This window comes from Podarcis erhardii (assembly GCF_964252035.2).
Source record: "Podarcis erhardii genome assembly, chromosome: 14".
Lineage (NCBI taxonomy): Eukaryota > Metazoa > Chordata > Lepidosauria > Squamata > Lacertidae > Podarcis > Podarcis erhardii.
The window spans coordinates 29,150,039-29,166,202 of record NC_138503.1 but is presented as its reverse complement, the minus strand read 5'-3'; the positions used below and the strand labels follow the sequence as shown (position 1 = coordinate 29,166,202).

General features: G+C 51.3%; 1 protein-coding gene across 1 annotated transcript; it reads left to right on the top strand.

Annotated features, from left to right (window-relative positions):
• The first annotated feature begins 39 nt into the window (after positions 1 to 39).
• FES (FES proto-oncogene, tyrosine kinase) lies at positions 40 to 14,513 on the top strand. Its single transcript, XM_081840525.1, has 19 exons — positions 40 to 1,142; positions 1,761 to 2,003; positions 2,182 to 2,355; positions 2,595 to 2,691; positions 3,667 to 3,850; positions 4,858 to 4,995; positions 5,087 to 5,212; positions 6,909 to 7,031; positions 7,164 to 7,350; positions 8,041 to 8,124; positions 8,344 to 8,553; positions 9,529 to 9,651; positions 9,765 to 9,818; positions 10,335 to 10,453; positions 11,073 to 11,167; positions 11,761 to 11,884; positions 12,374 to 12,531; positions 13,254 to 13,376; positions 13,770 to 14,513. Exons 1-19 carry the CDS (start codon positions 1,050 to 1,052, stop codon positions 13,910 to 13,912), a joined length of 2,598 nt encoding a protein of 865 aa, XP_081696651.1. The 5' UTR covers positions 40 to 1,049; the 3' UTR covers positions 13,913 to 14,513.
• Positions 14,514 to 16,164: the final 1,651 nt, after the last annotated feature.

Here is a 16,164-nt window from a genome sequence, read left to right as displayed (position 1 = left end):
TGGCTGATCCATATTGATTGGTTTGGGTCTCCCTGGCCAGGGTCTGCTGCAGAATCAAGGAGGCTAACGTATTGCCCAGACATAGTCCAGTCCAGATGTAAGAACCCAAGTCAGCTTCATCAGGCCCCAAAGGGAAACCCACAATAAAAAGTTGAGCCCAAGAGCCCCCTCCCCTCCTGTGACTTCCAGCAACTGGTATTCAGAATCATTGCTGCCTCCACCTGGAGGCACAGAGCATAACCATTATGGCCAATAGTCTTCGACATCCCTCTCCTCCATGAATCTGTCTAATCCTCTTTTAAAGCCACACAAGTGACCCTGCCTGCTCACAGAACTGCTTCACTGTCATTTACGTTACCTGGAAATTTGACATTTGTTTAACCCAGTGGTTATCAAACTATTTTTTCTCTTAGCTACACTCTCAGAATAAAAATTTGCTTGCGACACACCGAAATTTTTTTATTGAGTAAATCGTGTAGGGAAGAGGGAAATGCGACAGAAGTTTGTAAAATTGCCCATGTCTTAGAGAAAGTGGACAAGGGCAACTTTCCCCAATGCATTCCAAAATGATACTGAATGGTGGAAGATTCAAGGCACGCAAACGGAAATACTTTTTCACACAGCATAATAGTGAAACTGGGATCTGTTCCCATGACCTACAGTCACAGCTGCCAACTTCCCATTTTTAAAAGGGGGGTTAGGCAAATCGCTAGGGGCAAAGGCTCTCCGTGGCCACTAGTTATGATGCCCAGCAGACAGACAGACACACACACACACACACACACACACACCGTTCTTCTGAATATAGCAGTAGGCACCTGGACCAAACAGCTGGAGAAGGTGATGACACTTGTGTCCTGCCTGCAGGCATCTTGTGAAGGCCACCTGGTGGAGCTGAGTTGATGAATTATCTCACAAGGACAGCACTAGATAAAAAGCAGTTTAATTTGAAGGAGCCTCTTGGTCCTTAAGGAGGTATTGCGTACAAGTGCCTGGGTGGGGGTAGAAGCCACAGAGAGAGTGCAGGAGACAGGAAGGGGGATCTTGCAATGCCTGGAGGTTTTGTGGAGTCTTCCTGTTCCTCTTTAGTGCTCACGGCCCAGGAAGGAGTCAAGTGCCAATTCAGACAGCACCCCGGCAAGGTATGTCCAAGGGCAGAAGGGAGCTTCCTCAGGGATACAAGAAAGGCTCCACTGACCCCCAACCAGCCCCCTTCCCTAATATACCACCAGCCAGCATGGGGGGGGGGGCTTCTACAGAAAATGTGATGTTTGGAGACTCCTGTTGCCTTCGAAACTGGAGACAGAAACTCCAAAACAGGAGAGGGAGTTTGGGTGGTCCTCAGCAGCCCAGGGCACCAATGCACAGCAGGCGCACTTGAGTGCTGGGTGTCACTGCAACACCACAGTGCAGCCTGGCTGAAGCCTCTTGCAAATTGGGGTAGGGAGATGAACTCTGAACAGGTTGCAAAACTTGCTCGACTGGGGGAAGGGAGCTCTCGGATACCAAATCTGACGCTGGTGAGTGGGCGGAGGTATTCCCCGAGCCGGACCGACACCTGCCTTGAGTCCAGTTTCTCAGAGTAGGGACTTGGGTTTTTCGCAGGCACTTTCCGGAACTGCTGGGGTGTTACGTTAGGGAGCGCCGCGAGGCTGCGGCCGCAAAAGGGAACTTGCAGCGGCCCGGCCGCTTCTCAGGAAAACCATGCCAGGGAGTCCGCTCCGTCGGGGCAGGCTGACGGCGCTGGCTCTCCCTTGCAGGGCGAAGGCTGCTGGTCTGCCTGCTTGACCATGGGTTTTGAGCTCGCGCTGGGTTGCCCCGAGGGCCACAGCGCCCTGCTCCAGCTGCAGGAGGCTGAGCTGCGCCTGCTGGAGGGGCTCCGCAAGTGGATGGGCCAGCGCGCCAAGAGCGACCGAGAGTACGCCGCCCTCCTACACCAGATGCACAGCCAGGCCGGCAAGCAGGAGAGCGGCGGCCAGCCTAGCAACAGCCAGGTCGCCCAGGTAGGCTCCCAGTACCCCCCTCCATCTGGCGCGGAGCCCCCTTGACCCTTCCCTCCATCCTCACCTGGGGAGGCTCCCCGTCCCCTTTCCATTAGGAGGGGGGCGGCTGGGCAGCTTCTCCCTCTCTGCGTCTTTCTCTCGCTCTCCATCTGCCCTCCTGGTCCTTTTCTGTCCGCAGTGCTGGTGGTCGCTGGTAACACAGACGGAGGCCCTGAGCCAGCTCCTGCAGCGACACGCCGAGGCGCTGGTCTCGGGGCCCCTGCACAAGCTGGGCCAGCTCATTCGGGACAAGCAGCAGCTGCGGAGGAGCTACAGCGAGCAGTGGCAGCACATGAGCCAGGACTTCCTCCGGGTACGGCAGCCCACCAACCCTCGCGCCCGCCGCCCGCCCCGTCCGGGCTGCGCAGCAGCGGCCCCTGGTGGGCACTTGCGGTGGCGCTCTATCGGGGCTTTGGTGCCAAGGTTGCATGTGGCTGGAATCTGACTCAGACCCCAAAGGACGTCTAGTCCATCCCTCCGCAGGAAGCCCGCAACTGCAAACCCTCTCTGTATGGAGACCTCTAAGCCCCCTTTCTTCCTTGGCTCTTCCAGACCACCCAGCAGGAGCCTGAGCGCCTGAAGGCACAGTACCGCAGCCATGTCCGGGAGAGTGCTCAGGCCAAGCGCAAATACCAGGAGGCCAGCAAAGGTGGGTGTGGCTGGAGACCCCCACAGAACCCAACTGGGTCAGCCCAAAGACCTGCCTCGGCCAGTGCCCTGTTCGGGAAAATCCCCAAGAGCATCTTCCTCCCATCCTCCCTCCAGCCGAAAGTATTCAGAGGAATGCAGCATCCTCTGAACCCAGCTTTTGGCCTAAAAGGCAGCTTCGAAATGCTTGCCCATTCACCTAGCCTGAAAGAACTCGAAATAGTTATGAAATAGTTGGTATTTCAAAAGTCTGGAGGGAAGTTTTGCTCAGGATGTCCTGTTTCTCCGTGTGTGTTTGCGTGTGAAAGTCTAGGAGCCTGGCAATTAAAGGGAAACACAAATGTAACCAGGAGTCCACTCTCTATCCGATTGGTTAAAAGGTTGGGATGGGGAGTGAAAATATTGTATGCAAGTTGACCGGGAAAATAAGTTGCAGAACTAAAGAAGGAAAGAGCAGTGGAGTCAGAACCTTCAAGAGCATCAGGATGCAGGAGCCGGGAGTGGACCATTAAAGGATCCAGAAGATTAACCGAGGGATGAGAGTTGATAAAATACTGACATGGTTAGGGAAACTGTCTAGAATAGGCATAGCAGGATGCATTTGTATCTGTTTATTTGTATTTGCGTAACCACCCAAACTGTAAAGGTTTTAGTAAAGTAACAAGCCAATCTAAGTTTAGCTAAACTTGTTGCCTTACTTAAGTAAGTGGTTTATTTATTTATTTTGGTTTCCCCCCGCCCAAAAAAAATCTTAGTCTTGTCATTCATCCCATTCATCTAAGTGTTGTACTACTCTACCCATTATTGGGAGCGGGGTAGGCCAGTTAGAGTCCGGAAGGCTGAAGGACTGCCTAGTGGAAACTGTGCAATAAAAATGGAGAGATCTACTTGGTTCATAGCTGTCAACGTTTCCCTTTTTTAAAGGAAAATTCATTGGCACTCCTGACCCTCCTATGCTTTTGTGCTCTCCCTGCAGAGAAGGACCGAGAGAAGGCCAAGGACAGATATGTCCGGAGCCTGTGGAAGCTCTACTCCCTGCACAATCAGTATGTGCTGGCCCTGAAGGCGGCTGAGGTGCAGCACAACCACCACTACCAGCACACCCTGCCTGGGGTGCTCCAGTCCTTGCACAGCCTGCACCAGGAAATGGCCCACATCACGTAAGAGGGGCTCCAGAAGGGCTGGGGGGGGTGTGAGATGGAGAAGGCCAGGGACATTGAGAAAAGGAGCCCAGCAGCACCAACCATAGTAGCACATTTGACTCCATGTAAAACAGTCTATAAGGATGCGGGTGGCGCTGTGGGTTAAACCACAGAGCCTTGGACTTGCCGATCAGAAGGTTGGCGGTTTGAATCCCTGCGACGGGGTGAGCTCCCGTTGCTCAGTTCCTGCTCCTGCCAACCTAGCAGTTCGAAAGCACGTCAAAGTGCAAGTAGATAAATAGGTGGGAAGGTAAACGGTGTTTCCGTGCGCTGCTCTGGTTCGCCAGAAGCGGCTTAGTCATGCTGGCCACATGACCCGGAAGCTGTATGCCGGCTCCCTCGGCCAATAAAGCGAGATGAGTGCCGCGACCCCAGAGTCGGCCACGACTGGACTTAATGGTCAGGGGTCCCTTTACCTTTAAAACAGTCCCATGCCCTCACAGCTGATGCTCTCAAGATAGCTAAGAACAGTACATTTCAGCCATCAAAGGCCTAGATGAACAGGAATGCTTTTAGAATCATAGAATTGTAGAGTTAGAAGGGATCCCGGAGGGTCATTTAGTCCAACCCCCTGCAAATCCTGCAAATCTAGCCCAACCCCTGAATGCTGATGATGATGATTTGATTTCTCATCAACACTTCACTGCGTGTTCCCACTGTTGTTGTTTTTAAACAATATTAAAAACAGTTTAAAACAATCAGGAGAGAAGGAAATACACCCCACCAGGGAGGGCATCCTACAAATGTGGACCTGCCACCAAGAAGGCCCTGTCATGGCTCAAGGGCAGCGAAACAGCCCCAGTGGCGTTACTAACAGAGCCTGAGATGGTTGCTATTGGGGGCACTGTGCCTTTGGGTACTCAGGTCCCAAGTCATTTCAGGCTTTGTGTACTAGAACTAGCACCTTGAATTAGGCCCAGCAGCTCAGTTTTTCCACCAGCAGTTTCCTGTTTCTGTGCTGGCAGGAAGGGGACCCTCCAGGAGTACGCAAGCATCACCAGCCTGGTGCAGGAGGAGATGGTGATGGTGCACCAAGCCATGGGCAGAGCCATTGAGCGCCTCCGCCCAGACATGGAATACGAAGGCTTTCATCCCCAGTGCAGGTAGCCCCTGCTGTTTTTCCTCTGAGATTCTGGGGGCTGGATTTCCCAGCCAGCAGCCTCTGCCACCTTCCTCTGGTCTGTCTCTCTCCAGGTGTGGGAACGAGGCCCCTGCTGTGGTGACCTTTGACACGAGCCTGCTGGAGGAGATGGAGACAGAGGGCCTGAAAGCCGGGGAGCTCCAGCTGAATGAGCTGACACTGGAAAGCATGCAGCACACGTGCGTTGGGGGCAGTGTTAGAAATTAGCCAGGCGCGTTTTGCTACTGGTACAGGTTCCAGTTGTGACTTTGTGGAGATTTCTGGGCACCAGGTTGGCAACCACAGTTTATAAACCTCTGCCTTAGCCCATAGTTAATTCCATTTCCACTGTGTGTGTTTCTCCTTCTTGCATACCGGGATAAGTGAATTGCTGTAAGAGTAAGCTGTAGTCAAGCAATGTAGTTGAGGCAGTGCCAGATTTACTTATAAGCTGAACAAGCTATAGCTTAGGGCCCCACTCTCTTGGGCCCCCAAAAAATATTTTAAGGGGGGAAACCCGGATGTACATTTCCAAAATATAAGATAAAAAACAAATAAAATGGCTTTAGATACCTATTAGGTCCATAAATTACCATATAGCATTTATTCAACACAAAAAAACAGTGACAGTTTGTTGTTGACAAAGGACAGCTGGACATATAAAGGGCGTCATTACCTTCAGTAGCTTAGGGCCTCATCAAACCTAAATCTGGCCCTGAGTCAAGGGCATAGAAGGGAACACAAGGGTCATCTAGTCCAACCCCCCTGGCAAATAAGATATTCTGTTGTGGTGACCACAACCTAGTTTTAAGGTGCCACTTGGTGAATAGCTTACATATCTGAGTTTCCAATACTGGTTGGAAGAGTAAGGGTGGGTTTTTGCAGGCTCAGTCCTAACCACTGAGAGCAAGGGCAGCATCCCCCACCGCTGCAGTGCCAGGGGGGAGAAGCTGTGCCTGTAGAAATTTTCCTTCCCTTTCTCCTGTCAAAAAGGGTGCAGGAGATCCATCTCTGGGGAGATCCACTCCAGCCTCATGGAGCACAGAGCAGAGGCTAATGATTTGGGCAGATGGGGCAAAGATGGAGCTCTGGCTCAGCCAGCCTCCTTCTTTTCTGTGCTCTGGGTGTTTCTCTTGCCTTGCTGGGAGCCCAGAAGACAGAGATGTTCTGCTAAGAATCAGCTGGGATAGCTCAGCCGGCAGAGTGTAAGACTTTTAATCTCAGGGTTGCAAGTTCAAGCCCCATGTTGGGCAAAAGATTCCTGCCTTTCAGGGGGTTGAACCTCGTGGTCCCTTCCCACCTACCATTCTATGGTAATAATAATAATAATAATAATAATAATAATAATAATAATAATAATAATAATTTATTATTTATACCCCGCCCAACTGGCTGGGTTTCCCCAGCCACCCTGGGTGGCTTCCAACAAAGTATTGAAATACAGTGGTCTGTTAAACATTAAAAGCTTCCCTAAAGAGGGCTGCCTTCAGATGTCTTCTAAAGGTCTGGTAGTTGTTCTTCTCTTTGACAGCTGGTGGGAGGGCATTCCATCGGGCAGGTGCCACTACCAAGAAGGCCCTCTGCTTGGTTCCCTTTAACTTGGCTTCTCGCAGTGAGGGAACCGCCAGCAGGCCCTTGGTGCTGGACCTCAGTGTCCTGGCAGAACAATGGGGGTGGAGGTGCTCCTTCAGGTATCCTGGACTGAGGCCATTTAGGACTTTAAAGGTCAGCACCAACACTTTGAATTGTGCTCAGAAACGTACTGGGAGCCAATGTAGATCTTTCAAGCCAATGTAGATCTTTCTATGACCTGGAGGCAAGTTGCAGCCAGGCAGAACCCTCTGCGCCATTGGTCCCTGGGCTAGCTGAAGCCTCCATGCCTCTCTCCCATTGCAGCCTCACCTCGCTGGAGGAGGAGCTGGCCAACGCCACAGAGAGCACCCGAGGTCACCAGCAGCGCACCCAGATTCTAAAGGCTGAAATCCAGAAGGAAGAGGCAGCTGTGAGCCCTGGAGAACGGTGAGGCTGGGTGTGAGGCCAAAGCCTTGGGCACCAAGGGAAGGGGCTGGCAGGAGCTCCGCTGTGCCCTACCAGCTTCAACTGCTCCACTGGGCATGGGCGTTTCTCCCTCCCCACTTTTCTCTCCTGCAGGATCCTGCTCCTGGGAAAGCGCCAGGCCTTGCATGAAGCCCAGCACCAAAGCCACCTGGCCCAGGGCATGCAGGACAAGATTCAAGCACAGCGGGATTTGCTGTGGCACAGGCTGGACAAGCTGGGAACCTGTGAGCCTCCGCCTGCTCCAGCCCTGCAGGAGGACAATCAATCGGTGTCGTCTGGGGTGCGTGGAGCCACTGTGGGTGCAATCACTGCAAGTCCATGGGGCGAGCTCCTTGCAGGGGCGTAGGAAGCAGGGGTGCGGAGGTGCGGTCTGCCCCAGGTGTCATCCTTGAAGGGGGTGACAAAATGGCACACCGCAGGAGGTGGCACTTACAGCACGCCTGAGCCACACATTTCTCCTGGGAGTGATGTGGTGGCTCGGGGCCCCGCACTGCCCAAAATGGCAGCGTAGGGCTTGCGTCTGCCAGGTGGACTCCGTGGGCAGCTTGCCATGCCTCCCCCCTGGGCAGATCGCTGCCCCACCCCTTGCAGCACCCCCATGCATGGATCGCCCTGCCCCCACCGCTCTGGGTGCCAGAGCAGCTAGTTATGCTCCTGGCTCTTTGGCCTTTGGGGTGGGCAAACCTGGCAAACGTTTGATTTTTATCCCACCTTTCTTCCAAGGAGCTAAAGGTGGCATATGTTTTCTCCCCGTTCCCATTTTATCTTCATAACAACCCTGTGAGGTAGGTTAGGCTGAGGTGCAGTGACTGGCCACCCACCCAAGGAGAGAGGGGGTCTGAACTCTGGCCTCCCAGGTCCTAGCCTGATGCTCTAACCACTATGCCACACTGTCTCTAGCTTGGTTGAGCCAGTGCGCAGCAGTCCACCCTGACCTTGACACTCACTTTGTGCCTTCCCTCTTGGACAGGAGGCGGAGCGTGATGGGGGTCGGATCCCGGCCTTGGAGGTCCTGAAGCAGCACTTCTCAGGCATCTTCCGACCACGTCTCACAGTGAGTGCCTCCCACCCACTGATCCACCCACCCACTTGTGTCCCTTCTCTGCCCTGCTTTCTGAATCAGCACTGCCAAGGATGTGCTGGGAGCAACTGGGAGGAGTGGGGTGGGTGGAGGGAATGCACGAGGAGATGTTCCTCCACATGCTCTTCCTTCCTGGCCTTCTCTGCTAGAAAGGGAGCTGGCTGTGCCCATTCCCCCTCTCTCCATCCGCAGCTGCCGCCCCCAGTGCCCCTCCTGCCTGAGGTGCAGAAGCCCCTGGGCCAGCAAGCCTGGTACCACGGCGCCATCCCCCGCATAGAGGTGCAGAGGCTGCTGCAGGCCAGCGGAGACTTCCTGGTGCGCGAGAGCCAAGGCAAGCAGGAATACGTCCTCTCAGTCTTGTGGGATTCTCAGCCTCGGCATTTCATCCTCCAATCTGCTGATGTGAGTGTTGTAAATGGGATGGTGGTGCTGCGTGAAGTGGGCAGAGAGAAAGAAGCAGGCAGGCAGCCATTCTAGCCCAAATGTAGCCACTACAGTTGTGGCTCTGGTTACGTGGCGCCCTTGCTAATACTTCCACCTGGAATCACAATCCTTTCTTCAGTCAATTTTTGTAGAGAACCCAGATGACACTGTGACCATCCCAAAACATTCCTATGTTTTTGGGCTTGTACTCTAGTCTTTTTTTACACTCAATTTGTGGGATTTTAAAAGAAAACTCTGGGCTTTCTCCAGGCCACTGGCCTTTTAATTAATAGCTTCCTTCCTGGCCTTTTCATTTTTAGTGGTTTCTACTTCTCATCTTGTGCCCCTTTAATTAATTCCTTCTTGTTCACTTGCCCAACCAAGACATTCCTATAATTAGTTTCTGCCAGCTGTTTCCTGTAGAATGAGACTGTAACTGCTGGTTTCCTCTCTGCCGCTAGAGCAATTGCTTATCAACTTTTCACTTAAAGAAAACAACATTGCAACTGAACAATGAATGTGAACGAACAGGAAGAAATTAAGTCTCCTCTTGCCTGTGGTAGCTTTTAGCACAGTGGAGATTTATCAATTTATTTTTATTTCATAAAATGTATACACCGCTTGATTGTATACACCCCTCAAAATGGTTTACAAGCACAATAAAACAAAGTTATTGGTAAAAACAATTAATATTAAAAAGGTAAAATCAGCCATAAACTAAAAACAAATTAAAACATACATTAACATTCAGCATTCTACATAACTGGATAGGCTTGTCTAAACAAAAATGCTTTTAGTAGGTGCTAAAGTACTATCTGATGTCAGTAGGCAGGGAGTTTCAGAGTTTAAGTGCTGCCATATTAAAAGATTGCATTGGAGATGCCAGAGCAGTGGTGTTTGCCTTAGGACTGTGCCAGAACTAAGACGGCTGCTCTTTGTGGGATTTCCCCTTAGAACATGTATCGCTTGGAGGGCGAAGCTTTTCCCACCATTCCGCTGCTGATTGACCATTTCCTGAAGACCAAACAGCCCATCACCAAAAAGAGTGGTGTTGTCTTGGGAAAGCCCATCATCAAGGTACTGCTCTCTGCCTCACCCTCTGCTGCCACTAGATTGGGCCAGGCTAAGGAAGGGAAGGTTGGGGTTGCAGAGTTCCCTGACCTGTGACTGAGTGGCTGCTCTTGCTGCAGGACAAGTGGGTGTTAGACCATGAGGACGTGCTGCTTGGGGAGCGCATCGGGCAGGTGAGTGACTCCCTGGCAATGGTGGTGGCGGTGGAAGGCATGCTCTGGTTAGGCACCACACCTTCAGGAGTCCCACTGTTGGACTCTTGACAAAAGCTGTGCGCTGTGCAGCAGCTGACTGCCTCTCTCCCTCAGCCTTCCTTTTGTTAAGTGGGAGTAATCCAGGTAAGAGAGGCAGAGCAGCAGCCTGCCTTCTGGAGGCCTGGCCAGGGGCCAGAGGCAAGCCTCCCTGCTGCCCTGTTTGCTGAAGGGAAGCAGTCCAAACCGACTCACCCATAGAGCCATGCCTTGGCTGGCTCACCACCACCGCAAGGACACTTTCTTCTGTAGTCCCTGGAGACACCCAGCTGCGTAGGTTTGCTGTGCAAACTGGATTCAGAAGCACTGGACCCTGCTGGCTGCACACCCAGGAAGCAGCAGGGGATGGAGTCTCTTCCCTGGACTAGATTTTGCAATCTGTTTCTGTGGGCAAAAGGGCAGGGAGAGAAAGTGGTGCCATCTGTCTTCTTTATCCAGGGCAACTTTGGAGAGGTGTTCAGTGGGCGCCTCCGCTGTGACAACACCCCGGTGGCTGTGAAGTCCTGCCGTGAAACTCTCCCGCCAGAGCTCAAGGCCCGATTCCTGCAAGAGGCCAGGTGTGTAGGGAGCAAACTCGTGGGCAACTGGGACTACATTGCTAGGCTCCTCCTGAGTCTGAGCAGGACACTCTGGGGCATGTTGTGGGGGCAGGATCTTCCCTCCCAACTCTTTGGAACAAATGTAGGAAGCTGCCTCTTCCTGAGTCCACCTGGCTCAGTGCTGGCAGCAGCTCTCCAGGGGGCCACCTGAATGCAGGGCAGGTGTCCTAATCCAAGCTGAGTGGTGCTGGTGGGAGATTCCATGGTCCTCACTCCCGTGGTTTCTTTGAACGGAGCCTTTTAAAGGCAGGCATCCCACCTTCCTTGAGAAAAGTGGCAGAGATTCCAGTCTTGCAGAGATGGTGGGGACTGATCATTTTGCCCTGACCCCCCTTTATCTGCTGAATCTCATGACCTGCCTGTCTGGGGGAGCTTCAAGACCACTGCATCCTCCCAGTGCTGCTGTTTTGCTACAGAGTTGCAGCATTGCCTACCCTGCCCCTGCCATTAGCATCTTTGTACTGGGTGTAGGGTAGCGAGGACAGGTGAGGTGCTGGGGACGCCCCTTGGAATCCCTTACCTGGCTGGCACTTGGCGTTTCCTCCCTTCATTGTGTCTCCTCTCACTCCCCTTGCAGAATCCTCAAGCAATACAACCACCCAAATATTGTCCGGCTCATTGGTGTCTGCACCCAGAAGCACCCCATTTACATTGTCATGGAGCTAGTTCAGGGTAAGCCCAGCATTTCATGGCTTTCCATAGCCTTCAGGATTTCCGTTTTAATCTTCTACCCAGCAGTATATAGGGTGTGTCTGTTTCCTGGGTGGAAGATTTCTGCACTGCAGCTGGGGGAGGGAGAAACATCTGCCCATTACATTTGCCATTACAAGATATATGCAAGCTTCCTGGTTTTGCAGAGGCCTCGAGAGCAGGCACTCTGTGTTGCCTTGAAGTCTAGTGGCATTTATTCACAAAGCTCCAGGTGCCCTACTTCTCTCCCTGCTGACTTCAGCAGAGCCTGGCTGCTGGATAAGTCCAGGGGCCCATTTAGCTTGACATCCTGTTCTCACTATGGCCACCCAGATGCTGATAGGAAGCCCACAAGCAGGACTTGAGGGTCACAGCCCTCTCCTCCTCCTGCAGTTTCCGGCAACTGGTATTCAGAAACATTTCCTGCCCCTGATGGTTTGTCCAGGAGGGGATCTCAACCAGCTCTCAGGCTGAGCTCCAGAGCCTCTGCTCCCTATTCTGCCATGGCTCCCAGCTTCCCTGGTGTGACACTGGCCAGCTGGCTCCCAGCCCAGCTTCCCTCTCTCATCTCACAGGGGGTGACTTCTTGTCTTTCCTGCGGAATGAGGGAGCTCAGCTCAGAGTCAAGGATCTGCTCAAGATGATGGAGAATGCGGCAGCAGGCATGGAGTACCTCGCCAGCAAGCACTGCATCCACCGGTGGGTACCCCTGCCCCTGTCTGTGCAAAGAGGGTTTCTTTCTTTCTTTCTTTCTTTCTTTCTTTCTTTCTTTCTTTCTTTCTTTCCTTCCTTCCTTCTTTCCTTCCTTCCTTCCTTCCTTCCTTCCTTCCTTCCTTCCTTCCTTCCTTCTCTGTGATGTTGGGTTGGTGGCACTTCCAAACCTGAAGGATGGAGCAGGCAGGTGGAGAGGCTTTTTCCATGGGGAAGGAGGCAGAGTTCCCACCTGTATGCTTTTCCCATCTTTGAGCAAGGAGGGAATGAGCTGCCTGCAAATCTGCTACAATGTGCACAGGCTAGTTTACATGTACAAAACCGATCAAGTGATGTTGGGGCTGGAGCCGGGAGTCTCTTGCCTAGGTAGCGGGAAAGAGCTGGGAGTTAAGTTCCAGGCATTGGTTTCTGGGAAACTGCCCCCCTCCCCGAAGTCTTCGGCACCAGTCAGACATTTGGATCTGCTACCCCTTGCAGGGACCTGGCAGCCCGGAACTGTCTCGTGACAGAGAAGAACGCCCTGAAGATCAGTGACTTTGGGATGTCGCGGGAGCAGGAGGACGGCATTTACGCCTCCACTGGTGGCATGAAACAGATCCCTGTGAAGTGGACAGCCCCAGAGGCACTCAGTCACGGTACCCACAGCTGTGGCTCCAGGCCCACCTGCTTTAGTAGTACCCTCCAGCCTGGCTGGCAGGCAGCGGGTAGGGCCCCTTATTCTCCAAACTGGTATAGGGATGCCCTAATGAGCTTTTGGATCATATCAGCTCCAAGCTACAGATGTGTAGCTTGCCAGAGGCAGGTATGGGTTCGTGAGACCCCAGCCTGGGACCATGAATCTAGGACAGTGATGGGCAAACTTGGCCCTCCAGCTGCTTTGGGACTACAATTCCCATCATCCCTGACCACTGGTCCTGCTAGCTAGGGATTGTCAGAATCTCCGTTCGACCGAGCTGATAAAGCTCATCTTCTGGAATCGCCCTCCGACGTGATTAATGACCTGAGCCTTTGATGAGGCTCCAGGCACATTCCCATTCAGCAGAGAATCAAAGCAGCACGCAGAAGTGATGAGATTTATGGGTACATCGCTATGCTTTATTTTCTAGCTACGCAGACAGAAAAAAATACATCATCTCTCTGTGAGAGCAGAGAGCAACTGAACAACAAAGGAACAGGAAACCAGTAACGTCACATCCGTCTCCCGTCTCCCATGAGACTTCCAACAGTATGGAATCTCTGGAATGTAAACAGGGATGATGGGAGTTGTAGTCCCAAAACAGCTGGAGGGCCAAGTCTGACCATCAGTGATCTAGGAGAAGCCACCTCTCATTCCTGCTCTCTCTTCCTCCTTCCTCAGGCCGGTACTCCTCAGAGAGTGATGTCTGGAGCTTTGGGATCTTGCTCTGGGAAGCCTTCAGTCTGGGAGCCACACCGTACCCCAACATGACCAACCAGCAGACCCGTGAGGCTGTGGAGAAGGGTGAGAGACTAGCAGGGTAGGCTAGGTGGGAGGTGGGGGGAAGCTGTGTCTTTGGTCTCCTTGGAGGGTCTGGGTTTCTACCAGCCCCCTTCTTCTCTTGGCACTCACTGAAGCCATGCTATGGACTGGCACCAAGGAAGATGAGTGGTAAGTATTTTTTAATAAAACGGAAGGAGGTGTGCATTGTGCCTCTCCTGCCTCTCAAAAGTTTGCTCTTTGAAGGGGAGCAAGAATGGGGGAAAGTACCAATGCACAGAAATGTTAATGGAAAAACTTTTGGCCTGTCCTTAATCCACACATTGGGAGTCCCAGGAAATTGCAACCAAAACACATTATTAGTTCACCTGTCAGCTCCATCCTCCTGTGACCTGGCTGTGTCTTTTCCAATCCCAGGAATGCGCCTGAGCATCCCAGACTTGTGCCCTGAGGTGGTGTACCAGCTCATGCAGAAATGCTGGGAATATGAGCCACAGAACCGGCCGAGCTTCAGCACCATCCACCAAGAGCTGGTTGTCATTCTGAAGAAGCAGCGGTGAGAGAACTAGCTCTAGAACCCACTGGGTGGCAGCAGGGATGGCGACCATCTCCTGCACCACGGCTGCATCCACTTGACCTTCTGCCGAGCCTGCAACCTTCACGCAAAACCTTTGCTCTTGGCACCCCTTTCTGGCCATGAATACCTTGCCTGCCCCCCTCCAGCGAGTCTTCCATCCAAAGTCAGCCAAATGGTCTCAGCTGCATCGTGGCCAGTAGACCGTTTACCCCAGTGGCTCACCCCAGTGGTTCTCAAGGTGTGTGGTGTGCCATACTGGTGTGGCAGGAGAGGATGGCAAGTGTGGCAGGAAGATGCAAGGACAATCCGATAAATTAGTACATAATTATATTTTGGGGATGATTTTTTCTAATAAAAAAATTTGATTTTCAGGTTTATACATTTCAATAATTTTACAGTCATTTTAACATTTTAAAACTTGACTTCCTTCCCCCTCTTTCTGTGGTTCCTTAAATGTATTTTTAATATCTTCTGCATATCCAAATTAACTTAATTTGTTCATTTATTCATCTACTTTAATGTTTTGATCTGTTTACAATTTATCTGTAAATTTCCAATAAACCATTTCTATTCTTTTATAAAAAGTTTGTTATCTTGATTTCTTACTTTTCTGGTACGTTTTGCCATTTTTGCATATTCCATATGTTTTTATATCCATTCTTCCTTTGTTGGGACTTCTATTTAGTTCCATTTTGGGGCAAGTAACATTCTTGCCACTGTAGTAGCATACATGAATAAGTTTTTATACAGTTTAGGTAGTTCTGTCCCTATAATTCCCCAAAGAAAAGCTTCTGGGTGTGTTTTTTTACAAATGTTATTTTAAACATCCTTTTCAATTCATTATATATCATTTCCCAGTAGGCTTTAACCTTACTACAAGACCACCATATATTATAAAAAGAACCTTCTTTCTCTTTATATTTCCAACACTTATTTGATTTAGATTTATGCATTTTACATATTTTCCCCATGAGGAGAAAGAAGCCCTGATATAAAGTAACAGGGTGGGAGGCTGAAGAAGGAGGTTGAGGAGCAAATTGCTGGAGATGGCATCTACTACTACTACTACTACTACTACTACTACTACTACTACTATAATGCTATCATTAATAGCAGCAGCAAACAGTATTTTTGTGTGCAATAGTATTTGCTGCTGCTATTATTGAGAATTTAGTGAGAATGCCTCAAAAAGGGGCAGAAAATGGCAACTACAGTACAGCAGTGATGCTCTTCTGCCTTCAGAAGGCATGGATGACTGAGCAGCACCTGACCTCAGCCGTTTTAATTTAAGGCAGAAGTGGAATAGCAGGCTGCTTCTGGGATCCAAATAACGTTCTGTGGCTGACTGGACAGTCCCAAATATTGAGGGAGAGGGGTTTTAATTGCCACCGGTGCATATGGGGGGAGAGATGTTCCTCCCACACTTGATCAGGGGATCCCTTGCTGCAATGGATATAAAGTACAGTGGTACCTCTGGTTACGTACTTACGGTAATTCGTTCCAGAGGTCAGTTCTTAACCTGAAACTGTTCTTAACCTGAAGCACCACTTTAGCTAATGGGGCCTCCCGCTGCTGCCGCACTGCCATCACATGCTTTCTGTTCTCATCCTGAAGCAAAGTTCTTAACCCGAGGTATTATTTCTGGGTTAGCGGAGTCTGTAACCTGAAGCATATGTAACCCAAGGTACCACTGTACTGTTAAAGCAACTCTACAGTATTTGCAAAGGGAAGGGGTTAAAGTGATAGAGCTGATGCCTAGAAAGAGGGGATTATGCTCAAAACCCAGTGAATGTTGCTGCTACCACCGACTTACCATTTCTGAAGGTGATATAGATCTTTCCAGAAATCACAGGTGGACAGGATGCTGCTGCCTAACACAGAATCCATCTAGCTCAGTATTGTCCACCCTGACTGGCAGTGCCTGCTGCCCTCTGCCTGGCAAGGCAGCTGCCCTTCTCCTATGCCCAGCCCAGCGGGCTTCTCAGGAGGGCTGAAGAGGAGGAAGGGAAGAGTCATTCCGTAGTCTGACAAGCAGGATTGCCATGGGCACCGCCAGCCCCTTCAACTAGCCTGACACTAGAGTCAGGGATGGGTCAGTGGTCAAAGTGTTGAACTAGGAAACCACAGAGTTCAAAACCCCCATTCAGCCATGAAGCTCATTGGGTAACCTTGGGCCATGCACTGCCGTTCAGCCCAACCTTCTTCACAAGATTGCTTTGGAAGGCGGGAGAACCA